This window comes from Bolinopsis microptera, chromosome 9 (genome assembly GCF_026151205.1).
Source record: "Bolinopsis microptera isolate Bmic1 chromosome 9, MBARI_Bmic_1.0, whole genome shotgun sequence".
In the NCBI taxonomy this organism is placed as follows: Eukaryota; Metazoa; Ctenophora; class Tentaculata; order Lobata; family Bolinopsidae; genus Bolinopsis; species Bolinopsis microptera.
The window spans coordinates 7,041,575-7,067,851 of record NC_087080.1 but is presented as its reverse complement, the minus strand read 5'-3'; the positions used below and the strand labels follow the sequence as shown (position 1 = coordinate 7,067,851).

Sequence of the window (26,277 nt, the reverse complement as noted above, 5' to 3'; positions counted from 1 at the left end):
AATGGATATGAATTGACGAAGTTATCAAGCATTTTGTGTATTTTGTTAACAAAATTGATTGGGTTTATCTGACACGACACTTTAATTGGGCTGCCTTCACAATTTAACAGGTCACCTAATCACGTGATCTGGTAAGCCAATCACCTGATAACAAATAATGAATTAGATAATATGCTTCTGGTTCAAAATCGTGCTCAATTAGATTCTAGTTTTGGTGGGGATCCTTTGGCAGTTTCTCAGGTATCCACGAATTTGTACTTCATATTGTAAGTGATTTGAGAGCTTTGATTTTGAGAAAGATGAGTTGATGCGAAGGACACATTAACTCATGGTAACTCTCTTCAATACATTGATAAAACTTTTTCAATATTTCACAAGGTTTTATTCTATATTAGTGGGGTCGGATGAGCGAAAAAGGTGTGGGGTAAATCCTTCTGTTATGAAACATGGATTCAGCTCTTCAATACTTGTACTTCTGATAATACTCAGCTTCTTCTCCGTCGATTGTCATGATGAACAACAGAAGAGTAGATTTGAAAAGATCAAAGAGGTCGTTGCAAAGAATATGCACATCCTTGGACCAATGCTTAAGACAGGGCCCAGTGAACAAATGGTTGATTTCTACTTAAAGGTAATTCCACCCCCCAATTTACTGAGCCATTTGCTTTCCTCAAAACTCTGCAGTAAATTGTTTACCTGTATACTTACATTGGTGACAACTTTCAGTCTAATTGATCTGAAACAATTGTATAAAGTAGAATTTTTTAGTTTAGCAACATTCTGTTTCATCAGGCTGAAGCAAAAAAGAAAAAGAGTAAGGATAATGAATATGACCTGAAGAAAGCAAAGTATGCCGAACAAACCAAAAAGATGTTCTTTCATGCTTACGACAGTTACATGGTAACATTAAATATTGAATTTAAATTTCATTTGCATAACTTTCACCTCGATTCGAATTTTCCCAATAGATGCAACCTTTATTTAAAAGAAACAAAAACATTAATTAAAGTTAAGATTTACAACACTAGTACTAGACATGTTAAGTGTTGTGAGTATAAATTATCCTCATTTCTTGGAACATTTATCTCACATTGTTAATTCTCATTTAGTCATGAACCGGGTTGTTGATGGAACTGTGACTTTTTATAAATGAAAAACATTAATAAAGTTTTAAAAAACTTCCTCAGATGCATGCATTTCCTGCTGATGAACTTATGCCATTGTCATGTAAAGGAAGAGTTAGGGGACTATCACAAAGCAGAGGTGAAGTAGACGATGCACTTGGAAGGTAGATGTAACTTTATTTTAAAATATGGAAGTTAGAATAGTAGTTCTATATCGAAACATGATCAGCTTTTACCTTTTGTTATTTATTTAAGTTATTGGTTATTGAAACCAGTCAAAACAGGGGGGGTTTTGGTCGAGGAAAGCTGATAACTGAAAATGTTGGTAGTTATTTTCATAATTTTCATCAAAGATTTTTCCGGAAATTCAGCTTCCAGTGCCTCGATATATTTAAGCCATCGAAGCAAGAAATTGCATATAAATCATAATATCATATCTTTATCGTAATTCTGAAATGTCTTTGTGTTCACCTGACCGCCTTCATACAAATTGGGTGAAAATTAGAAGGTTGCATAGTAACAGTGTACTATAAAAAACTTTGACAATGCAGGACAGCAGATACTATGTCATCATAGTTGTTGAGTGCCAATGGATCTATCAAAATAGGTTTCTCAGTAGACCAAATAGATAGTTTTACTGTAGATAGGTCCCGACAACAAGAGTGCTGCGGCCCGCCTGCTCACCTAGTCACTTGTTAGACTCCACCACAGCCAAGCGACTAATAGTGAGGGGCTAAGGTACCATACGGGAATAACTCCCTAAAAGAATTTAACCACCGAGAACAGGTCCTCGCTAACTCCGACGTGCTCCAACTCCGAAAGGGGTACTGTGGTAGATTGGTAGCACTGTACTGTGGTAGATTGGTAGCACACTCACGCACTTGCAAAGCAGCATTATGATCTTAGGTTATAATAGATATTTTGTGGTGCAATAAAAACTGAATATCAAAGAATACCATAATACTTTGAATACTACCCGTTATTTTGAATAGTATGTCATTTTGAATAATATATTTTTTTTGAACAATACCCGTGTTGAAATCTTTTTATCCAACTTTGTAGCACATTGTTAGATTGTGGACACATGGAGCGCCCTTGTCACATTGAAAGACCTCAAACACACGTGACCAACCTTTTTAAGGGCCAAAAATTCTGCATTTACAACTTTATTTTTGCGGCATGTCACACAAGAAACTAGCAGTCATTGCAACAGCAATTATCTTCGCCTCAGCCAGCATTGCTGAGAAGAGAAACCACAACTTTTCTACACAGGGTCTTGCTGTAAAGTCGAACCCGATCCTGCAGCTTGATGTGACCCCCGAAAACGAATGTCAGGATTACTGCAAGTATGAAAACGACTGTAACACGTTTTCGTTCAACCTAGATGGTCTATCTGAGTGTTCTTTGTATCAGGGTGAGAGGAGCCGCCTGATCTACGAGACCAACAATGCATCCCATTTTACATTGTGGATGAAGGACTGTGATGTTTCAAAGTGGTCCGATATAAACGTGATCGATCAGGACCGGTTTAACTCACCAAAGTCTTTGGGAGTTTTCCAGAGCAGCGATTCAAAGATGTGTGTTGAGGTGAACTTCACAGAAACCGACCATTCCACGAGAATGGGATATCAGTTGTTCTGGAGTTCAAACTGCGAGACAGGCCAGCATTGGGAAATTATACCTCTTGATCAGGAAAAGGTTTCAGGGTGTGACGTGGTAAAGTTAAGGGTGGACGGAGGGAACATGTGTCTTTCGGCTGTGAAGACAGCCGAAGGAATCTCTCCTACTGCCGTCTTACAGGCTTGTATTAATGAGAGTGAGGGAAATGACATGAGTCAGAAGATTCTGCTGTGTCCAGAAGTTGCTGTGTCCAGAACTGAGAGTGTCTGGTCACTGAGGCAGCATCTTCCTGTCCTCCGTTCCATCATTCTGCCCATCAATTCTTCTTTCAACTGGCAGCGCAGAATATCACCGTCCACCGCTAATATTGTAACTGGGATCAAAATGCTTCAAAATATCCCATGCAAGGAGATCAGCATAACAGATGGGAGGATTTTGCCTGAGGAGAAGGCTCCATTTTTCGTACCAGGAGGGACAGTCACAGTTTCTTGCAACAAATGGTTTGGAACAGATGTTGCCAAAGGTATATCCAAACAGGAATTCACCACAACCTGCTTACAATCAATTTGTTCTCAAATGCGAGAAGGAGAAGATATAGATGTGCCACTGGATGTTCCCAATCCAATTCAGATTGCCTCAAAGAGCTCTGAAGGTGCTATGACAGTGAATTTTTTGGTGATCCTAAAATGTGTATCCAACTTTCTGATGAGCCTTTGATGACGGTGGTCAAGAACATTTCCACACAGATTTACTAACTCACTCGATTTCATGGACTGGTCTCGTAAAAAAGTTTTGCCTTAAAAGTGAACTTATCCGATTTGAACATGACTTTCCATTGTACAACATTCCATTTAATTGTACAACATTCTTCAAACAATATTTCCGTCTGATCTCTATTATAATGCAGAGTTTTCTTTATCTAAAATCTGCAACTGCCCATAAATTTTAGGGTTTTTTGCTCAACTGTGTCAGACAATAATGGAATATTTGAAAATCAATTTTGGATTATTACATGCAAAAAGAGAACTGGAGAACAGCTGCCTAAGCAGCCAGCAGGATTAGATACTGAAGTTCACAGATAGCTTCCAAAAATATGAAATGATACGATCACAACACTTTACTTATAGCTGGTATCTTGACATATACCTGTGCAGGTACATGTTGACACTCGTTGACACACTGGACACCCTGATTGTGATGAAGGAGTATGAAAAGTTTGAAGATGCAGTGAAGCTTGTGATCCGAGGCCTGTCTTTTGATACAGATATAACCGTTAACTTATTTGAAGCAAATATCCGAATATTAGGGTGAGTTTTAGTCAATCTGTTATAATAGTTAATTAGTAATTAGTAATTAGTAATTAGTAATTAGTAATCAGTTAATTTGTTGTAATTCTGACTTTTAAATAATATACTTGAGTGCTCTTCCAAAACATCTGTATCTAAAAACAACAAGGGTTAACAACAAGCAAATATCACAGTTTTAATATTTATCTTCAGGGGCTTGTTAGGAGGTCATGCAGGATGTCTATACCTGCAAAATATTGGTAAATTCACTTGGTATTCAAACGAGTTGCTCTTGCTAGCTGTTGACCTAGCTGACAGGTTCATACCGGCTTTTGATACTCCTACAGGTTATTTTAATAATAATTTTTGCACTGTCGTTTTGACTTTGTAGTAGTTATTTTAGTGTAAATGTTCATATTAGTGAGTTTCAAGTCACATTCTCATAGTTATAAATTTGGTCGGTGTAATTTATCACGTTCATAATTTAAACAAATTATTATACCTTAGTTTATCCTACCTTGGTTTATCCTACCATGTAAATCTCTCATAAATAAAAGAAAGTTTCCCAAACTTCACCACTATAACCATCAAATCTCAGGACTGCCAATCCCCAAGATAAACCTAAGACACGGCACGCACGGTGTGAAGGATAACGAAACGTGCACAGCCTGTGCTGGTACCTTGTATCTTGAGTTAGCTGCACTCAGTAGGTACACAGGTAACAGCTCTTACGAGGGGTACGCACGGGCAGCTCTTGATTACCTCTATCAGAAGAAATTTAAAGGTACATGTAAAGTGTGGGTGATTTATTACTAGAATTAACTTAGGCTGTTTAAGAAGCTAACATCTGAAGAGAAGGTGTAGGGTGTGAACTTAGAGCTGAAGTGATGAGGTTACGATGTGATGTATTGTTCTGTGACATCATAGTGTAACAACACAGTGAGTGGCTGTCAATAATTCAGTTTATTTATCCACAACTACTTCTGTTTATCTACTGTACTCAGTAACTCGTTTTGAGGTGGTAATTTTCCTAAAATGTGCTCTCTGGATCGTTATGAGTGCTTTAAAAGACTGTGGTATAACTAAATTTGTAGGCTCTCGATTGGAAATAATTTTTGATCTTTGACAAATTCTAAATCTTTACATCTCATCTAATCTGTATACTGTGTCCAATTTGTCCAACTTAATCCAAACGTTACCGATAATTCAGAGAATGAGCAGATGAAGATTGGAAAAATATGAACGAAAAATATGAGATACCCTTTATAGGATTATTATTATAGTTAACCATGTCTTCTTTTCAGCTAGTGATCTGCCGGGCTCCACTATAAGTATCAACAGTGGTAACTGGATTAGAAAAGATACAGGAGTTGGGGCTGGGATAGACAGCTACTACGAGTACATATTGAAAGGTAACTTTTTGGGACACTCTCGGTTGTTGGTCGTGTTCTTTACAGTCTGTCAATTGCATTATATTCATTTCCGAATAATAGTCTGTTGATTGACCCCGCAAAATAACACAGCTCAGAAGAAATAACCATACTTTATTCAATTATTTCTTTATTTCATGAACACTTCAAACGCTAATGTCTAGAGTACCCGTTTCTCCCTCTAGGTTACATCATATCAGGAGACAGTAAGTTGTGGGATATGTTCTCTACCCAATATGAAGCGACTAAGAAGCACTTGAAGAAAGGGAAGTACATGACGTCCGTTCACTCTGGAGCCCCTCAGAACAGGGTTAAAGAACACCAAGATGCCTTGCAGTCGTTTTGGCCTGGGTTGCAGGTACTTGCTGGTAAGTTATCGCTCCGTGATGTAGCTTTAATTTGGGTTAATTTAAGTAAAACATCATTTAATTGGCGAACAATTTAAAACTAAGTTCACTTTCCGACAGATTATTTTCTTGCAGTTCCAATATCCAAAAAAAACATTTTCTCTCTATGCTATGATAGTTTTGTTCATTAGGTGATGTGGATGAGGCAGCAGAAGTTCATGCTCACTATATAAAAGTTAGCTCTGTAAATCAGAACACGCTTCCGGAGTCATTTCTCGTGACTGGGCAAGTGTATTGGCCGCAATATTATATGCGGCCGGAGCTCATCGAAAGCAACTATATATTGTACAAAGTGAGTATTATGTATTAAAGGAATGCATTGTGTTCAGCGCCCGGTTAGCTCAGTCGGTAGAGCACGAGACTCTTAATCTCGGGGTCGCGGGTTCGAGCCCCGCATTGGGCTGATGGCGAAAGCACATTCTTTTGTTTTCCATGAGTTTTCATCCTTTTCAGCGGATTTCTTCATTCATACGTATTTTTCCAATCCAAATTTTTCTGTCAATCTTTCTAACAATTTTTTCAAAATTGCAGGCCACTAGAGACCCTAAATATGTGGATATTGCTATTACAATATTAAATGCTATCGAGAACAGGTGCAAAGTTGTTTGCGGTTATGCTGCCTTAAAACATGTGTCCAGCGGTGAACTTGAAGATAGGTAAGTGAAAACAATGTTGATTAACTGAGGTAAAAGTGCAGCACAATCTGCATATCCATTATCCATTGCACTTTTTACTGCTGTTCTTAAACACATTTTGATTCGGTGAATTTAGCATATATAGCGTAATAGCGTGCAAACATTTACGATATTACTACCTTACTACCTGTACTCTATAATTTAAATCCCTGTGTTACTGTGATCAATTCAGATATAAGGCATACAATATCTCGATAATATCCAGAAACATTGCAAACCTTTTCAGTTTTCTATTTCATTATCTGAATTCTACTTATATTTTCAGACTGGATTCTTTTGTATTGGCGGAAACATTTAAATATTTCTACCTACTTTTCGCTGACGACGAAGACATAGGGATACCTATAGATGATTACATATTGACTACAGAGGCCCATATAATTCCTCTACACATTCAGTTATTTTCTAATGAAAAGGTAATTAATTAATTAATTACTTAAAACCGGGTTATTTTAATGATTGTGCTGTTCCAAAGACCTTTGTAGAAGGGTAGTAGTAATTACTAAATTTTAATTACCGATTGTCATAGTATGCCTTAATGCCTCTATAAATAGCGGTAAACAAAACCGAACAATGGTGCAACGTGTCAAGGCATCACAGTTGAAGGCGTGAACCGCGCGCGCGAACGTCGAATGGTTCAGGTCTGCGAAAAGACTAAATGAGCATTTGTTGCACGAGCGTTCCAAACTACGAAGTTGTAGATCAGATTCGATAACTTGAAAAATGGAACCACACTTTTTTGTCCACATGACATCAGAAAAATTACTTCACAATAACACCTCCATTTCCAATAGCGGGCATGCTACCAGTCACATATTTGGGTTGTCGCTTATTATTAAACTTTGAACATTTAATTGGATAGATTGTCTTCCGTTCAGCTCTACAAACCATTCGTGACTAAAAGGAATTTCTGAAGGACTTGATTTGTTTTCGGCCAGTGCCCGGTTAGCTCAGTCGGTAGAGCACGAGACTCTTAATCTCGGGGTCGCGGGTTCGAGCCCCGCATCGGGCTGATGGCATACGCACATTCTTTTGTACCTATAAGGGTTTATCTATTAACATCTAAATTCACCTATTTCCCGATTTAATCAATGTGGGCAATAGTCGATCTTTATTTTGGTTAAATTCCAAGCTACTTACAGACTCTTAATATGTGTATATTCTTATCACGATAACAAACCATGCTGCACTCTGTCTCAATACCATAAGCACGCCCTCAAGCATCACAGAATCAATTTCACTGCATATCATCTCAGTTAGACTACCGACAATTCACCTGCAACAACGGCATGATGTTATGCGACTGATAACAGTCATAAAACAAAATTTTGGAATAGCTAGCTAGCTGTAGCTTATAGCTATGCGCCTGTTTCCACTCCTTTTTCCACTCCAAAAGTGCATTAATATGATAATTTCAACTTTACAATCCTTAAGGCAACTTTATCTGTGCTCAGCTATGTTTTGTTCGATAAGCTCCATTTTAATCTTTTCAATAATATCTAATCTTGTGTGAGTTTTTTACTTTGAATTGATAACACTTATTATATGTATTTATAAGTAAACATTGGCTGGTACCGATCCCCAACAAAAGCATGCGCGGCAAACCATGCACGACTGAAAGGCAAATTTGAACCACCTGATATTTAAATGTTCAGTGCCCGGTTAGCTCAGTCGGTAGAGCACGAGACTCTTAATCTCGGGGTCGCGGGTTCGAGCCCCGCATCGGGCTAATGTGAAATCTTTTGCTTTTCAAAGAATTTTAATATCTTCCGATCTTTCAAATGTGGCTAATAGTCGATTTTCCTAGCAATTTTTTAAAATTCTGGCCAAAAATTATATAGAAATTACACGATTTTTCACGATTAGAAAATTTATTAGTTATACTAGTACTGGAATAATAACAATTTTAAAGCATAAAATAAATTACTTCACTCTGAAGTATAACAGATTATGGTAGAGCTTTAAACATGGCGATGGAGGGAAGCGGTGTCTCACCGCAGGGAGGTAAATTAATACCTGTATCGCGATGGTAAATTTTTATGATATGAGATCTCAAGTAAAAAATAAAACAAAAAAGTGAATGTTGTCAGTGTAGTGAAATCGGAGTCTACATTAATAAGGACGTATACACTTAAACCGTTACAATTATAGTCCCCATCTTGTTTTAAATACTCATCTTGTTTTTTAAATTACTATCATGATTCATGGTATTGAATGCTACCGAGAGCTCACTTGTTCCCTCTTAGATAACAACATTTCCCGATATCATATTCCACATTGATTATGCAAATCATTTCTATTTCTATTGTTATGTAACCTTCTGCTTATTGCTTATGCATTGCAAGAGCTCCCGTCCCTTATGTGATCTGCGAGTCGAGCAGACAAATCTTAGAGGAAGAATATCCTTGGGCTTGTAATTAGGGTTTTTAGGGTAATTAAATGTTAATTAGGGTAATTAAATGTTACGATCCTTGGCATCTTTGTTTACATACCACCACTGCACCTGAACTTTAATCGTTGAGATCATATTTTGTTATCACCTCGAGGATGACCTCGTCAGTGAATGTGATTGTTTAAAATCAGCTGCAGCAAGGTTCCTAAAATCTTTGAGACCCCTGTGGTAGCTCTGCACAGGAGAGTCGAACAGTAAAATTATGGAAGTAACGTAGGTTTAATACGATCATGCTCATATTGCATCGGTAACTGACCAGTTATGTGATGCTTATCGAAACCGTAAAACTTCAATCCCGATATTAACTATTCGATAGTTTACAATTGACGTCAATTCTTAACACTTTAACATGTTCCCATGAATTCAAATCATAAATTCGATTTTCGATTATATATATATTGCAATATTTATTATTAAAATGCAGCTGTTTTCCCCGAAAAATGGGATACCACAATCAATGACATAACATAATTAAATGGCATGTTAAACTTATCTTCTGCCTCAGCTCTGCAAGCTGCGAGGATATTTAATAAGAATATAATTAGAAATCGAGAAAATAAGAACCCAGAGATCTAGAAAAATAACAGATTGTCCACTTTAAATGGATCAATAAACTAAGAATTAATCTTGAAAAAATAATATATGGAAAACTGTCCATGCTGCTTACCCCAAGTCCCCCAAACTCAATTAATGAGAATTTGTTAAATACTACATTCAAAGTTCCCTTTGCTATGTTCTAAATAATATTTCACTTTTCAGGTAAAAGCAAGCACTAAAGTATGTCCTGATAAAGGTATATACGCCTGGTCGTGGCTGCGGGACAGCATATTCAGAGGGTATCTGGCGAACTCTGAGCGGGTCGATATATCTCTACTGGACGATCAACCCTACAATTACAAGTAAATGTTTTAATTGTTGGAAAATTCTAAATACGTTGAATATTTGTGTTCTGATATCTGTTAATAATAAATTATGACATTAATGTTTGATAACTTTCGCATTAAATTACTATGATATTAAATAACAGACCATCGCTAAAGAATCAACAAAAAACAATTCAGGCCCAAATCGAAAAAATCATCAAAGATGTGAGTAATTCAGTCATGTATAGTACTTTTTCTTGAAGCTAGCTTTTGTTGTCGTTTGTTTTTTCTGTATTCTGTATTCTGCCTTCTCATTTAGATTTGTTGACAACATTGGGTACAGGGAGGTTATTCACCCTGCACATTATTCATTACTCTCGCACAGTGTTCCTCATGTAATAAAAATACAGGTCACCAGAGAGTAACACTCTGTTTTGATGAGATTCTTCCGTGACTCCACCAGGAACCGCCACATTTTAAAATTGGTCGTTAGAGAGAGAGAGACCCAAAAGGTGAAGGGTGAGATATCTGATTATCTTAGCCACATCCCCCGGTGCGATGTTCCTTATTGTGCACTGTGTGTGTTGTACACATTGTCTCTTTATCAAGAGGGTTTGTTTTGTTGGGATATTATAGTGTTATGTTAATATTCATTGGTAATATATGTATATGTTTATAATATCGTTAATATAATATTGTTTATAATGTTGGGCTATTCATCGTCAACATCAAAGTTCGGGTATTACCCGCATGGATAACTGAGTGTTACAAAAATAGATTTCCCCCGGATAATAGGAAAATAAGGGGGGACAAACCCAAGCCAATTTACTCCTCATATTTTGGTCAAATGGGCAGGCTCCCCTCCCTCCTTATAAGCAGCGAATAATATTACAGAAATAGAAAGATAATGTAATACCCACATATCAGATATTTTTGGAGAAAGATAGGATAATCAATACTTCTAATATTACAGAATATTACAGAAATAGAAAGATAAAAAATATCAGATATTGTTGGAGAAAGATAGGATAATCAATACTTTTCCCATCTCAGACCCAGGACAATAACCGCAGCTCTGAAAGCGTCCAACTTCGACTATAAAAACCCCGAGCACGTGGCTATTTTACGAAGTATGGGTATCATTATCGAGTTTATGGATGGCGAGAAACTTCAGTTGGTCCACAACTCAGCAACTGCGTACTCTGACCAACTTGGAGTCGAGGGCATGATATTCATGAAGGAGATAACCGATCATGCCAAGCAGATGGCACAGGGTACGATATTATTTAGTTTTGTTGGTTTGGTACTAATTTCATATTGTGATACATGGTACAGGATATGATCAGTAGTTTGAAGACTATTGAAGACTATTGAAGACTTTTGTCACTTCAAGACTATTTCAGCCACTCAGCAGCAAGTAGTAGCCGCTAAGGAGGTGTTCGTACAAAGTTTACTGAACAAAGAAACTGCTACCTTTGAGGCTGGTAAGAGCTGAATTCCTTTTGCTTTCCTTTGCCAATTAGCTCATTACTTACCTAATTATTAAACTAATTTACTAATTATTTCATTAGTTACCTAATAAGCTACCTGATTATTGAAGGTGGTAACTTTCAATAGCAAGAAGTGGAACTGCATACAGCATAGTTTACAATTTACATGTCCTGAAATTAACACTGCTGTTGCTAACATTCTCCAAATAATATAATATCTTTTATTGATTCCTAATAATTCTTAAATTTAGATTCAGGGTGCCGGGAGGCTCCCCACCCCCGGCACCCTGTACACAATGTTGTCCCAACTCCTCATATTCACTGCAACCCAGGTAAAGCCCAGTTCGGTACTGATCTGTCAAATGGACTGAGAATAGCGGGAACAGCGGAGGAGACTCAGCCTAGTGACGGCTGTGCTGCTATTGTTAACCAACTAGCTGGCAAGGTTGCTGTTATGTACAGAGGCAACTGCATGTTCATCGACAAGGTACCCACAACATTCTCATCCAAATCTCAACTTTAGATATATTCCGTTAAGATGCCCTGTTATTGTCATGCGGGTTCCTACCTTATCAGACTTGAACGGACATTGTGTGGACGCTGAAGACCCTAGCGTTCATATTTATATCTGTTGAAATATAGTCTGTCAAAATCCGTCCAAATTTTTTCCTAAAATTATTCCACCACAAAGAAAAGTCTTTGCTTCAGGTCCGGAACGCGGAACAAGCTGGAGCTATCGGAGCAGTTATTATTGACAACGCTGAACCCGCCTCATCAGGAGTACTGGCCATGTCCGGGGACGGAACTGATGACGTTAAAATTCCTGCTCTCTTCATCAACAAGGTTTATAACCTTTTAAATGATCGTTTTAGCTTAGTCTATAGCTTGGGAGAGTAGTGTGTAGTGGTTTGTCTGACCTTGGGTATTAGTCAATGTTGCCCTAGTATAGTATTGATCATTGTAGCGTTTATAAAGAGACATTTGTAGCAGTATAAATTGGTTTTTCTGCGGCCCTTTGATGTGGACCCAGAACAGCATTGAATGGCGTCAATTCTAGGTGTACAGCTTAAGTACAATAAAAGCACTTTTCCGGTTCCTTTTAACAGAGGGATTACAAAAGGAATAAACTTTATAAATCTGTATATAATTATAAATGTGACTTAATGTGGAGGCTTTTATCAGCCCTAGAGAAATGTTAATGTATAAACGTGTGAATTGGGACTAACTCGGGTAGAACTATGAGGATACAAAAGTGAAGGAAAAAAACGGGGGAAAAAATAGTCATAATATCAAATGGTAAATTTTTGAAACTTGCGGTTAAAAGAATGTTCGAGCTGTTTAGACTGAACATTAAACAAGGTCACTAAAAAAAGTGAAAGTGAAAGTGAAAATCTACCCAGTGAAAAGTACCCAAAATTCGTACAGAAAATTGTTGAATTTTAGGGGACTATTTGCTACTGTAAACAAATTTCGCTTATTAAAATGAAATTTATTATCGCATTATCTTTTTATGTATTCTCATTTGAGAGAAAGGTCATCAATTCGAATTGTTATTTGAAGTCAAGTTCCATAATAATCAAAGGGAGCTTATCTCACCGATAACCTTCGAAGTTTAGCCTACAGACTTCTGATCATTGATCTTAAATTTAACAGATACTTCTTCTAGAGTCACAGATTACTTAAGTTACTTAATTAAAAAATCAAAGGCTCCTTCAATATTTATTTTGGTGTCAGATCTAATCAATTTATACAGTATATATAGCCAAATTGGAGGCACCTCGAACGTACTAATTTTGGCAAACAATTTGGATATTTATTAACCATTTGCATTATATTGATCGGTCATTTGAATATTGATCATCCCCAATCTGAATAAGAAATGAACACAATTAAAATGAATATTAATAACCCCAATCAGAATATGGATCCCATCTAATATGAATTGTAACATCTCATTTCTTCAGGTTGACGGTACGAAGCTACTTAACATGTACCGTAGAGATCCCGCCATGCTTATTCTGGAGCTACGAGAACCGGCCATCATCTCACAAGGTTAACTTACAATACTTTCCAGTCAATACTCTAGCGCTGGAGTCACAACACAATTAAAACAACCAATTCTGGTGAATGTTACTCCATGAAAATGAGAGAACTTGCTCACTGGTTATCTTATAGATGGTTATCTTATAGCTATCGTTTAATTCATCACAAAAATACAACAGTAAGGAAGGCTAATGAGGATCATTACTCAGTAAAAATACACCATATTAGTACACCATACACCATATAGCCCCTCCCGGCCCCCACCCCGCCCCCGGCCCCCGAGGGATTTACAGGTGTCTTAAAACGGTGCAGGTCTAATTATTGTTTCTAATAAAACCACATAGGGCCAGGGGGTTGTTGTGTAACTTTTTTCGATGTGGACGGTAATTTAAAATCAATGATATGTATTGTATTTCAGATGAAAAATGTGGAAGTTAATGATGGTGGTCTCGGCCGAATTCTAGAATAAAATATACACTAAGTTTGTGAGGATTGAAGCCAAAAGATAAAGGAATTCTTGGTAGGTAAAGAACTAAAGACTTGGGTCTTAGATGGAAATTTTAATTTGTTTCGATTTTAAGCATAGTTGTGTAGACTCAATCATGTGGAAATGGGTTAACAGTTTTGTGATGGTTTTTAAAGCGATATAGATATTTCTTCTGATTTCATTTTATGGTGGTAATAACTATTTTAGGTAATAGCTAACTACATTTTTAGAATTTCTACTAGTTTTATCACTTTATTTACAGATTTTTGTTTAAGCCTCAGCCTATCTTTTTCTTTTCGCAGATCTTGAATCAAATCAAAACCCTCGAGCATGACATGTTACCATTCCATACATACCAAAACGTAATGTTCATGGTACAACAGATTATCACTATTATTATTTGTCTAACATTAATATTAATTGCAGGACATTTCTTGTTAATTGTTTTGAAGATAGTGTGAATATAATGTGAATGATATTTAAACTTTCATAATAAAATGTTGAGTATTACTTGAATCTAGATGCACGGTTTAGATGCTACTGTATTATTCATCAAAAGTAAGATTACCCAAAATAATCTTACTGTGTGTTGTAGGCAAATATATAAACTGAATAATTTTATCGTGAATAAAATTTAGAACATTATTTTCAATAAAGATATAATCTAGGATATAATTCCCAATATCATCGCCTGTGGTCGAGTCCTGTGCTTCTTTAGTTCTTTACACAATGCACGTGCTCGTGTCGTCATGCGCGTCTTAAACCGTGCATGTGCTCCAGCATGAGTTTGTCCTGTACTCTTTACAGTCAGCATGCTCTCTGCACTCTGTGGAAAGGATATTATCAGGTGATTATTGTTAGGGATCGGTAATTATTAATTAAGCACAGGTTTTGCCACCTCATCACATTGGAAATTAAATTATTGGGCTCTATTCATTTAATCAGTGATAACCTGTGCTCTTGTTGAATGGGCTGCATATTTACCGGGTGCACTTAGACAATGAAAAAAATTTACAGGTTATTTGTCGAACAAATGATCACTTAAATAAACTAAATTGCTACTAAACGAACCTTCAATAAATAATTGCTTCTTGACTAAATATTAATTGTCCTTTAACATTTATTATTATCCGTATCTTCGAGACTCACAATAAAATTACAAAACTCCAAATCAGCGGATATTTGAAAAGAATTTCAAATGGATAAATTTGAAACGGTATTTACTCATTTACTATGCCCCCTGTCGCTTCACAGCGGCAGAACAGGAATAGGAAACTGATAACTATCAAATGGAAATATGAAATTGCGTGCTCACTGCTCATTGCTCCCCTTGAATTCTAAATTTTGCCACCCAATACATATGTTGCAGATACTGTTGATTAATGTTTCAAGTAGATTAGGTCACGTATGTGGTATGTTATAGATTAAGTTCATAAATCGTTTGAAGTGGCTTGCCCTCATGAAAACCGTCCGTTGCCCGTCCGTTGTGAATTTCGTCGCGTACATAATAAATATTTTTACGAAAGTAAGCTAACATTTTTGGCACACTGCCTGAAAAGTTGAAAATGTCTAGTCTTTAAGTTCGAAGAAGAGAGAATTGACTTGACACATGTTAATGTTATATAAAACCTACGTGCTCATATAAAAAACACAGACCGTACTGGTTCAAATATGCGACCACTAAATTAGTGGCTAATTAGTGGCTAATGACCACTAATGACACCCCAAATAGAGCTCGGACGATCGGCCAAGTTTTCTGAATATTTTAATCCTATGTGTCGATGAGTAGTAGTTAGTGGCAAGATTTATTAAGTTGATGGTTTAAAGAAGATGTGAAATTAGTCCGCTGATTTACACTGTAGGTCAGCAGATTAGGTGAGACGGTTACTTGATGTGGTGAGTCGTATTATAGCTGGCACTATATTAATATTATCACAGGATCACGGGAAAAACTAAAAGTCAATGATTTGCAACTTTAAAATGTGAATTTAGCGCCACTACATAGCTTTGGCGAGTACGTTTATAGCATTATTATTTTCAGCGTATTTAGAGTTAAACTCGTTAGTATTACTTTACTACAACAGTGGGGACTAAAGAATTACCCCCTCCCTCTGCACAGTTAGTCATATTACCCCTCACATTATATAATAATAACACCTAATCAATCTAATTAATAGTCCTTCATCTACGCCATTGTTATATTTCAGATTTCAGCTCATTATTCACTAATTTAGGATCTCATGGTTGTAAAGTATGGGTACTGAGGTGGAGAGACCAGACACTCAGGCCACACGTGAAATGGCATGAAATAGGAGAGAAGTTACCCGGAACAAAAGATGGCACGGTTATACAACCTCCAAATCTACCGAACAGATGGCAGCATGTCCCCCGTCTTTATTCTTCTTTTTCTCCAGCTGCTGCTCCCTCCCCCTTCCACCAACCACTTACTAATTCCCGCTCGGCTATAATGGTTCGTCTTTCTCTTTTTTCAGGATATTTTCTTTAGATCTGTTTTTTGTAGTTAGCGCTTTGGAATCTCGTGAAGTACCCTTACTTGATATGAGGGGGATGTAGTTGTACGGAACGGTCGGTTCTCACATCTCAGTGGTCGTGACGGAGTGGTACGAATTCAGAAAATTATGAATGGGTGATATGAGGCAGGAAATTATAAATTAGTGGACACAGTTGCAATTTACTTTTAGAGTACAGCAATTTAAATGCGACCATTTGGTCAGGGTAATTTAGTACCAGGGGGATTTAATATTGAATTATTTTAAAATGTCCCCCCTTTCTTATGAGTTTGGGACCATAACGGCTCTCTCGCCTGCAAACTAAATACCAGCCGTTGCCTTAAGTCGTAATTTTATAATTTTGGTAATTTTAAGTCTAACCGAGCAGCAATTAAATAATCAAGGATCGTGTGCGGGCCTTTCTTCTGGCGAAAGTCATATCATTTTTGTTGTCATGAGGCCAATGTCATGAGTTAAGTTATTTCACACGTTGGCGAATGATGGGGCCTTCGATGTCACGTGACGCCAAATGTGGCTAGTCCAATTCGTTTATAAGTGCGAATTTGGGGTAATTTTAGTACCATTTTAGGCTAATTCGTGACATTTCATATTCTATTTCAAAAGTAATATTGAGATGTGATTTTGATCGCTCCTTTATTTTTACTGAACGTTATATTTAGATGAAATATAGTTTTAGTGTATTTAGGTATTAGTGGCCAGTGCTACTATAATATTATGGACATGGAATTTATTTTTACGCATAATCGTTTAATACTCCAGCTGGGGTTTGATAATCGGAATTTATGCCTTATTCCTGGATAACCTTTTAACCGACGGTAATTAGAAATATTGGATAAATAATGTATGTATGTAATGGCTAAATGGAGGATTTTAGACTTACTATAATTAAAATAATAGTTCATCCCTTACATCCTATCTCATTAAATCTCTCGACACTATAAGATGTTCCCAGTGCATATTTTGTTTTATTTACAACATATACAACGGCAGGCAAAATAATGCAGTATTACTAACTAAATTACATTGAAATACCTTACATATCCTGGACTGAACTAGAATTATAACGCTAGCCATTCCCTAGAATTTTACGTCTGATTACCAATTTATATCTGTGATATGGAAAATTATAAATGTATATGGATATGATTAATATGATTAATATGATTAATATCATTAATATCATTAATATCATTAATATCATTAATGTCATTAATATCATTAATATCAGTAATATCAGTAATATCAGTAATATCAATAATATCAGTAATATCAGTAATATCAGTAATATCAGTAATATCAATAATATCAGTAATATCAGTAATATCAGTAATATCAGTAATATCAGTAATATCAGTAATATCAGTAATAACTAATATCAGAGCTGAGCTTATACATAGTACATACAAGTATTATCACGTGACTTGTAATCCTCCAATCACAGAAGAGCTTATATTATCACGTGACTTGTAATCCTCCAATCACAGAGCTTGTGACGTATATCCTAGTACTGTGTACACACTAGCTTTTCTAATCTCTATCGGAACAAGATATCCTAGCGCTCATATTTTGTATTTTATATTTTATTAGACATTTACATGAGTCTAGTTATACAATACTGTATCATATTTTATTGATCTGAGGTGTAGTATTGCCAGATCCCAGATCAATTTGTAACGGCGTTTTATATTAACAGGAAACGATGTAACAGAGTCAATATATCTTAATATTGCCATGGGGTGGCAAGTCCCCATGCATCGGAGTCCGATAGTTTCACTGCGTCATAATATATGAATGATTATATGACTTAATCAATATGTATTGGCAAATAGGTAAAATTCCGACCGGCTATTATACATTTCATTATCTTTTACCTTGAAGCCTGTATAAGACATATGGTCGTGTCGAACAATGGGCCTCTGGATTCTATAACTATTTATGTTAATAATATCTGAAGTTCGGTACGTGACATTTCAAATATACCCCGTATTGTTCTTTTTCCCAGCCAGTCCGTGGCCCCTGTTGATAGTTATTTGGTGTTGAGGGATGTAATTTATTCTTATAGGTGTTCTACATTTCTTTCTTTCTAGATCAAATTACACTTTCTTGTTGCTCCGCTGTTTCACTTAGGAATTTCTCAAGAATCTCGATGGTACTATTAGTTAAAGTTGAGGTATAAATGTTGGTTAGTATTACTACTACGTTCTACTACGTGTAATATTCAGCACGTACCTAATTCACTCGAAGCTAATTTTCTTAAACTTTGATTGGTCTTTAGGTAATAGACATTTTGCCAATTTATGATTCTTGAGTCGATTTCAGAGCCGCTGTAAATTTCACGCTACTTAAAGTTTTGGCTTATTTTGGCTGGGGCACCCTATTTTTGCCAAACTTAAAACTGGAAAATGTTCAAATATAAATGCGCTGTTTTCACATTATCCAACAGAAAGACCCTAACGTTCTTCAGTATCTGGAAGTGCCTTGCCAGTCTAAACCTTGTCTACAAAAGACAATATGTCAGGATAAAATACGGGAACCAGCAATATGGCTGTGTGATGTAATGTATAATATATTATGTATGCTTTATATGGTCCCCTAGCTGCAATCTCGGTTCCTGGAACTTAAAGAGTTGGAGGAGGTCTTCTACAGCTCTTCAAAGCTTGGACCATACTCAGACAATGAACCCAGCTTTTATCCCAGAGCATGGTGTGGAGCCTTGGGTATGAGCTCGCACTGTACTATCCATTGTGAAGATGGCCCCTTTTACATGAACAATGAACATCCCGTATTACTCTGCAGTATTCGATTAGTTGGATATATCTCGCAAAGGATATTTTAAGGTTTCATTAAGATATTCGTGACAATTAAGATACTCCCAGGCCACAGGTCCCCGCTCGCTATAAGTATAACATTATAACAACATTATTATATAACTGTTGGTATTTAATTTTCTTATTGCAACCGCTAAAGTATTCGTTACTGTTAGAGTATGTTCGTGATTTAACAGCAAAAATCGAATGGTTGAATAATGAATATACGAAATCCCGTCCGTTTCTTGGACACACAATTGATATTAATTAATATTTATTTTATTCATACAAAACTGGTGGGCTTTCGGGTATTTTATAAAGCTTAATTCATACTGTCTAGCAAACTAGGTCGGTCACATCATAGAGACCTGTTAGCAAGCCGTTGAGGAATAAGTTAGGAAATTAGTTGTGCCACATAAAAAACAAGAACTAAAATAAGTCGCCAGTTACGGGTATTTTAGGAGCTGCTTAAAGGAACATTCTTTTTAACCTGAGTAGCCTTGACCCTTTAGTTTTAGCACTTTTCTACTACTCCTATTTCACTAGGTTTTAATGGCTTTTGCTCCAGGCTTCATGGATGACAGTGAGGAGTTGAGTCATGTTTTATCTGACACGTGGCAGTCATTAACCAATCAGCTTTCAGCAGCGACCAATCCACCAAACAATTACACGTGACAGTCTATATAAGTAGCCTTCATGAAAATAATGTGGATCTGCACAACTCTTCTTCTCCGAAAAGTCTATTATAAAGCAACCAAGTCTTGTTCTTGTATATTTAGAAATTGAACACTGGCTAAAACAGTGAACGCAAGCTAATACATTATTTCTACATCATTTCCGTATTTATATATTATTATGGTCAGTAAATTCTGAAATGGTGATAGTCATGTTCCATAATGATATTTATTATTTATTATTTGCCATTCAAAAGCAGCCATCAGTTAATACTAATAGAGCTGAAAGGTCATTTCCAATGAGGCGAGGACCGTTAACCAACACGTTTTTCGATGAGCTGTGTTTTCCGACGTTAATATATAGTGTACTTTGTGGCTCACTCTACGGGCAAAGCTTATAACGCTAGATGCCTAGTTTATGTGCTCTTATCGATTTAGATTCTTTAAGCTCCAAAGCTCTACGTAAACTGGGATCGAGGTCAGCTAGGAGCGGTCCTCGGTGAACTGGCAGTGGCACTACCGCAATACTCTTACTCACAAACTAGCTGCCTGATTTACGAGTTGTGCTTTACATTAGCTTAACTGCACAATTCTCCTGATAAACGTTTCCAATATCATGATCAGATAAATGCTCAGTGAATTAACGTTTGAGGTTCCCAAGCGTATTAGCAACATTTCTCTCTCGCTATATTCAGCGAGAGAGATGTTTTGCATAAACTGTGTGACGTCAAGAAGCGTGGTTAGATATTAGCCTTCCCAAAATTATTGGCATGTTACATGTTAATGAAGCTGTGAAGTTTGTCTGACTAGTGATTTCTTCCTTATTTGATTGTACAGAAGAACAGGCTTGAAGGCGTTACTTGACGAACAGGCTTGAAGGCTTTACTTGATTTAACTGTCAAATTTAGGAACGCGTCATGAAATGTGCCTTCAGTTTATCATGGTGTATCGTGCATATCGTTAAACTTCAGTGTCCTTCTTTCTCATCGATCATTGCATTAACTAGGAATTTCTATTTTATGGTGTTACGGATCGTTGTTATTCTGATGAGGCTTTTCCTTTGTGGTTGCTAAGTTGTTGTTAAGTTGTTGTTAAGTTGTTGCTAAGTTGTTGTTAAGTTGTTTGTGAATGATTTTGAGTCTTGTCATGACTATTTTAACTTACTTCCGTAATCGTTGTCGGCTTCTACGTAGCACCACTCTTTGCATCCGTTGCAGATATGGTTGTTGATGTTCTTCGAACAGACTCCTGCAAATACGTCATGTTTAGTGCCGTTAAAATTAAACTGCAGATTGGGTCAGATTCAACACGCGGTTGAGTACTGCCTAGATTTTTATTTTGGTTAGACCATTTTGGGAACGTCAGGATCTGGGTCGTACTCTTCATTGTGTTTATTTTTGCCCAACCTGTTCACGTAATATTTACTCATTGTTAACCTAGATAACATTATACCGGAAGATAAAATCTTAAACAATATGTATACCAAACATTGATTAATCTTCCAAGATGCACGAGGTATTGTTACATTATCAGATGATTATAGAAGGTGAAAACCTCACCGCATCCCGGTTACAATCCTTTAAATTCCCAAAACAACTCCAACAACTCATCAATCTGAACAATAAAAGCACTAATAAAACAATACACAATACAATGTACACGCTCCCATGGGCTCTTACCGTTACACTGACTCCAACATGCGTCTTTGTAGCAGCCGTAGCTACAGGCAGTCACGCCATCGCAGGGGTACTCCTCCCCAGTCCACGCACACTCCCATAGTCCCTCTGAAATACAGGGACCAATCAGTATATTGGGTTGAAATACATAGAGCAATCAAAGAGTGACCCTCTATTCACTGATACATAAACATTCGTCAATCAGCGTGAAGTTGTACAGTTTTACAGCTGAGCCAAACAGTTTTACATAAACACTAATCCCAACCCTAACATTTTGGCGAGTGATTATTGATTAAGTAGGAACGTTTCCCCAATCAAACGAGTGAATTTGTGTCACATGACAGACCGAATGTATCGAACTATTCTTTGGACGTGCACATATGCTAGGCTGAGTAAGTGAGTGGCGCGCACTCAATCGTTTCAACTTCAAGAGACCGAACGACCACCTGAGTTAAGTATTGAAAATTGAGGTCACTGTTGATATTTTTCCGGGTTTAGTACAGTACCCTCAACTATTGCCGGTCGCGTGACTTTATTGGGGCTAACCGTGATCCCCAGAGGACAAGGCTCCGGTTATGGGTTTATTCAGATCACGATCAATCTTAGTCAGACCGTTGTTAATGTTACAGGGTGGAATCATTCTTTTATTGCAATATTTATATTCTCCATTGTTATGTTTAATACTCGCACGGTCCTAAAGGTTATTCTTTTCTGTTTTTGTAATCGAAATTCGAATAGAGAAGTTAGAAATTGGAACACTGTTATTCTATTAATCTCCCGGTTTAAAGCCTGCTAACGAAAATTACTAAAGTCATTTTCCAGGTTGTTCTAAAAATCTAAATTGACCACCAACTCTTAAACTCTTTTCATAACTTTAGGCCATACTTCCGACACAAAAACTACTAATCAGTTGGCATTTGGCTCGCACTTAATTCCATTTAGCCAAATTCCATACAGTAGTCTCAGAAAAATGCAACCCTTTAAATGATAGATCACGTACATAATCATCGGAAACAGAAACCTAATCATTGACCTCCGGGACATCTTCCAAGATGTCAAATTACTAAATTCCATGTCGTTGTTGCACTTGGACTTAAAGAATAAGGAGATTGTCCTGATTTTCAGATTTTCCTGATGTGGAACTGTAATCCTATCCAGCCGCCACAACCTCAGTGTCACAAGTGCCGCAAGACCGCTCGCATTATCCGTAATATCCAGTTATTCTATGCTCTTGTGATGCACTAGCACAGCTAGTCCCCGGTTTGGTGATAGGTTTAACTTTTGCATAACACGTACGCAGCTGAAGCCAAATCCCTGATTTTCGCTTCCTTTTATTTCGATTTGGTTGCAACTCCATAAAGGATGCCTTCGTGCATTTAAGACTACTACTAAACGCACCTAAGAACTAAGAGCGTTTTCGATTCCTAGAAACTTCCTGCGCGGATTATTGCAGCTACCACGTGTGTCAGATTTACTATTCTCACACACAAAAATGCAACATAATGCAAGCTTTAAAGTTGAGCACAAGGAAATAAGCCAGGAATATGTGGGCGGCATTTCCATGGGACCTAGTATTGTTATAGCATTTGTCGCAGCACCAAATAAAGCAATAAAGCATGAATACGGGCTGAACACACTGCCGCGTGACTCCTGCCCACGCCACTTTCGGTATCCAGTCTCCTAAGTGCCATTTCTTGGACGTGGGTATGCTTAAACGTGGGTATTATTTCAGTATTTCGAAGCCCGTGGCCGTGGGAGCTGTCGTCCATTTGCCATGAAATCGATCTGACGTATCATCGATTTGCTGATCTTTGCTCTGATGAACTGGCTCCGTGACTTCCGCTAGTCATTGCACAAGGGACTAAAATCGAATTTGTCTTGAATTTGGGCTGTATAAGGCTGAAAATACCCAGGAGGGTTAGACGATGTTCATAATATGTGTGGTAATTAGATAAGAAGATCGGAAATGAACGGAAATAAGCTGAGAATTTCAAATCGGGAGATTTAGGTCCAAGGAACGAGATCATGAGTCTGGAATTTTGATAGTATCATCTCGTAGCGGCAAGTTTCCTGATTAGCAGTAATTAAATTTCAGGTTATAGGTTATTATAACCTTGTTATAAAGTCGCCTCGCAGCGACTTCTGCTGATTTCCCGTTTATTATTAGCACTTAGCATTCTTCTCCAGAAGATTTAATTTTGAGAAGATTGAATTTTGCTTTGAAGGTGGTTATATGCCTTGTTTGTCACGTGAACTTGCAATTTGTTTACTCAGAAACAACGTTACTTTCGATTGTTTCTTCCGTTTTGCGTTGCCCGCAAAGTTCTTCCGTCGCACTGTAATGTCGTACTGTAGAACTTATGCTGTCGAGATATTATAGCAACGTTGGATTAAATTAAACGATTTAATATTGGTTTGGTATCGGGTAAGTATTAGTTCATGTTGATTCGATAGGAACAACTTATAATTATGAAGTTAAATATCGATATTAAAGTTTCGAGTTCTCTGGGATTGTGCCTGAAGTACCTCTCGATGGATTACTAATATAATAAAAGGAGACGCATTACTTTAATTTAATTAAAGGAATGCGTCTTCTTGTTAAAGGTTAGCTTGTCAATAATAGCAATAGGTATTCCCGAAATATATATAATCTACGTGTCTGAGACGCTTCCAAACCTGTTACAACGATAAGAACCAGAACAGCAACCAAAACACACTTCATCCTCGATCTCTGCGGGTGGGAAAAAAAACTAAAAAGGTATCTGGGACGTGGCACAAACTTAGGTAAATATCAATAAGTGGTAATTTAGAGAGGATACAGACGGCTTTATTTAATTCTCCTGTCTGACTAGCGTTTACGCACCTGTCACCCTAAAACTTCAAATCAGGTCAAGATCCGATTTGAACTCGTCTAATCAAATCATTTTAACATCTGTCAAACTTTATTTTCTGGATGTGTAATTTTACGGGTCCTTGTCTCCAGCTTAGATGTACTTAATTGCGGGGAGTATCTATACTTTGCAGTGTAAAGATGAAATTCAGGTAAATTTCGTGGTGTTACTGAAGATAAAATATGCTCATAAAAATAGCATTATACCCAATAAGCTTCGAATTTCAGTGCAAAAAAGTGAGAATGATGTGATAAATTTATTGCTAAGTTCACAATCCCATCTGGTTCTGTTTTTCGAGTAATTTTAAGACGGATTCATTGTACAATTATAGAATTGTAAAGTCTAAGTCTAAAATAATATTATGTCTATGACGTGGATTTCCGTTTTGAGCTGCGAATTGATACTGACATTGTCTTATTTTCTTGTAGCTAAAGTAGTTAAGGTAAAAATGTAATGTAGTTGTTAATTAAAAATGCAGCTGTATCCAGCTTTTATGGCGGGCTTCGATTAAAATGCCCTGCTTCAAATTGATTTACTATTCGTCAACCGGAAATTTTCTACTTTTTGATGTTTGAATTGAAATGGGCGCGTTATTTTTAAATTATACCAAAAATAAGACCCAAAAAGAACTCTTCGGGTCTTATGGCGATTGGTGTCACCTGGGTTTTGGTATTTTTGAACCAAGGCTAGAACCCTATAGATAACATACTGTAATCTATCATAATCTCGACTTTTGTTGAGGTGATACTCCCGTGTGGATGGCTGTAAAAAGCCGAAACTAGTCAGTTAGCGGTTTCAAGTTTGGTACTCCCTCTTCCCCGGGAATGACGTCCTCTGTGTTCAGGATCCTGACCGAATTAGGAGACACTCGCTTCCTGGCCGAATTAAGAGACACTCTCTTTCTAGCCGAGTGACAGAGACACTCGCTTCCTAGCCGAGTGACAGAGACACTCGCTTCCTTGCCGAGTGACAGAGACACTCGCTTCCTGGCCGAGTGACAGAGACACTCGCTTCCTAGCCGAGTGACAGAGACACTCGCTTCTGGCCGAGTGACAGAGACACATATTCGGTACATTCAAGCTGACGGAATTAATTTTTCAAAACACTTGGTCTAGGCCCGAAAAAAGAAAAAGGTCCATAGGCATACAATTTGATTTAGATACATAAAATACAAATAGGCAAATTGCATAATTTGCTATCGGTAATTGGTGCTAAAAATGGGAGTTCAGAATGACTGCATTCTTCTACGATTCAAACTATTTAACACCTTTGCTCTATTTTTTTGTACGAGGGGTATAATTTTCATCCGATCCCGATAAAAAATAGTTCAATTTCCAGTCTAATGATCTTTTGATGGTTGCAGGTTGCAACTTAATTAGTAATCTCTTTTTCCACGAAATTGCAATGTGTCGAATTGGTTTTACTTTTTGCAATTTCGTGATGAATTTCTGAGCTCAATCTTCACAATTTTTTTATGAATTTACATTAGTTTGTCCCGGCAAAATAAACTTTTTTACTTTTGTCTTAGTCTTAAAAAATGTTATATGACCCCCATAGATTACTATTAGGCAAGCATTCCCTTTGAGACATACCACGATTGCCTCATGGTGTGTCCTTTTAGGCTGTAGATATACAGTCAACATCTATATATAGATGTTCACATTTCACTTTTGTAGCAGAAGTAGTTTATTGAACAACTCCAATTAAATGCATAGAACTAGAAATTGACTCTTCAACCATTTTAAAATTAAATTGTGTCGGTTCCTGCCCGGCCCCATAATCAACCTCTCGCTCGGTAGCC

General features: G+C 37.1%; 3 protein-coding genes and 3 non-coding genes across 9 annotated transcripts in view; 5 read left to right on the top strand and 1 right to left on the bottom strand.

Annotated features, from left to right (window-relative positions):
- Nucleotides 1–325: 325 nt before the first annotated feature.
- Nucleotides 326–14,395, top strand: LOC134820592 (ER degradation-enhancing alpha-mannosidase-like protein 3). Its single transcript, XM_063831071.1, has 19 exons — nucleotides 326–631; nucleotides 793–900; nucleotides 1,188–1,288; nucleotides 3,899–4,051; nucleotides 4,244–4,377; nucleotides 4,629–4,814; nucleotides 5,335–5,442; nucleotides 5,646–5,828; nucleotides 5,999–6,159; nucleotides 6,399–6,523; nucleotides 6,828–6,978; nucleotides 9,774–9,913; nucleotides 10,076–10,102; nucleotides 10,931–11,151; nucleotides 11,281–11,361; nucleotides 11,700–11,854; nucleotides 12,076–12,210; nucleotides 13,332–13,419; nucleotides 13,829–14,395. The coding sequence occupies exons 1-19, from the start codon at nucleotides 329–331 to the stop codon at nucleotides 13,846–13,848; spliced, it is 2,580 nt and encodes an 859-aa protein (XP_063687141.1). The 5' UTR covers nucleotides 326–328; the 3' UTR covers nucleotides 13,849–14,395.
- On the top strand, nucleotides 6,198–6,270 carry Trnak-cuu (transfer RNA lysine (anticodon CUU)). The gene has a single exon. It is a non-coding gene; the product is annotated as a tRNA-Lys (tRNA).
- On the top strand, nucleotides 7,502–7,574 carry Trnak-cuu (transfer RNA lysine (anticodon CUU)). Its single transcript has one exon. It is a non-coding gene; the product is annotated as a tRNA-Lys (tRNA).
- Trnak-cuu (transfer RNA lysine (anticodon CUU)) lies at nucleotides 8,219–8,291 on the top strand. The gene has a single exon. It is a non-coding gene; the product is annotated as a tRNA-Lys (tRNA).
- Nucleotides 14,396–14,513: 118 nt separating the features above from the next.
- LOC134820590 (uncharacterized) lies at nucleotides 14,514–24,450 on the bottom strand. Its single transcript, XM_063831070.1, has 4 exons — nucleotides 24,262–24,450; nucleotides 21,589–21,693; nucleotides 21,074–21,157; nucleotides 14,514–14,723 (listed from the first exon to the last, which is right to left on the bottom strand). Exons 1-4 carry the CDS (start codon nucleotides 24,305–24,307, stop codon nucleotides 14,656–14,658), a joined length of 303 nt encoding a protein of 100 aa, XP_063687140.1. The 5' UTR covers nucleotides 24,308–24,450; the 3' UTR covers nucleotides 14,514–14,655.
- Nucleotides 16,124–26,277, top strand: part of LOC134820589 (mediator of RNA polymerase II transcription subunit 15-like) — a 40,978-nt gene continuing 30,824 nt past the window's right edge. For all 4 annotated transcript variants that reach the window (XM_063831068.1, XM_063831067.1, XM_063831066.1 and 1 more), the window contains exon 1: nucleotides 16,124–16,367. The gene's annotated coding sequence lies outside the window, so the exon portion shown is untranslated. The remainder of the gene's footprint in view (nucleotides 16,368–26,277) is intronic.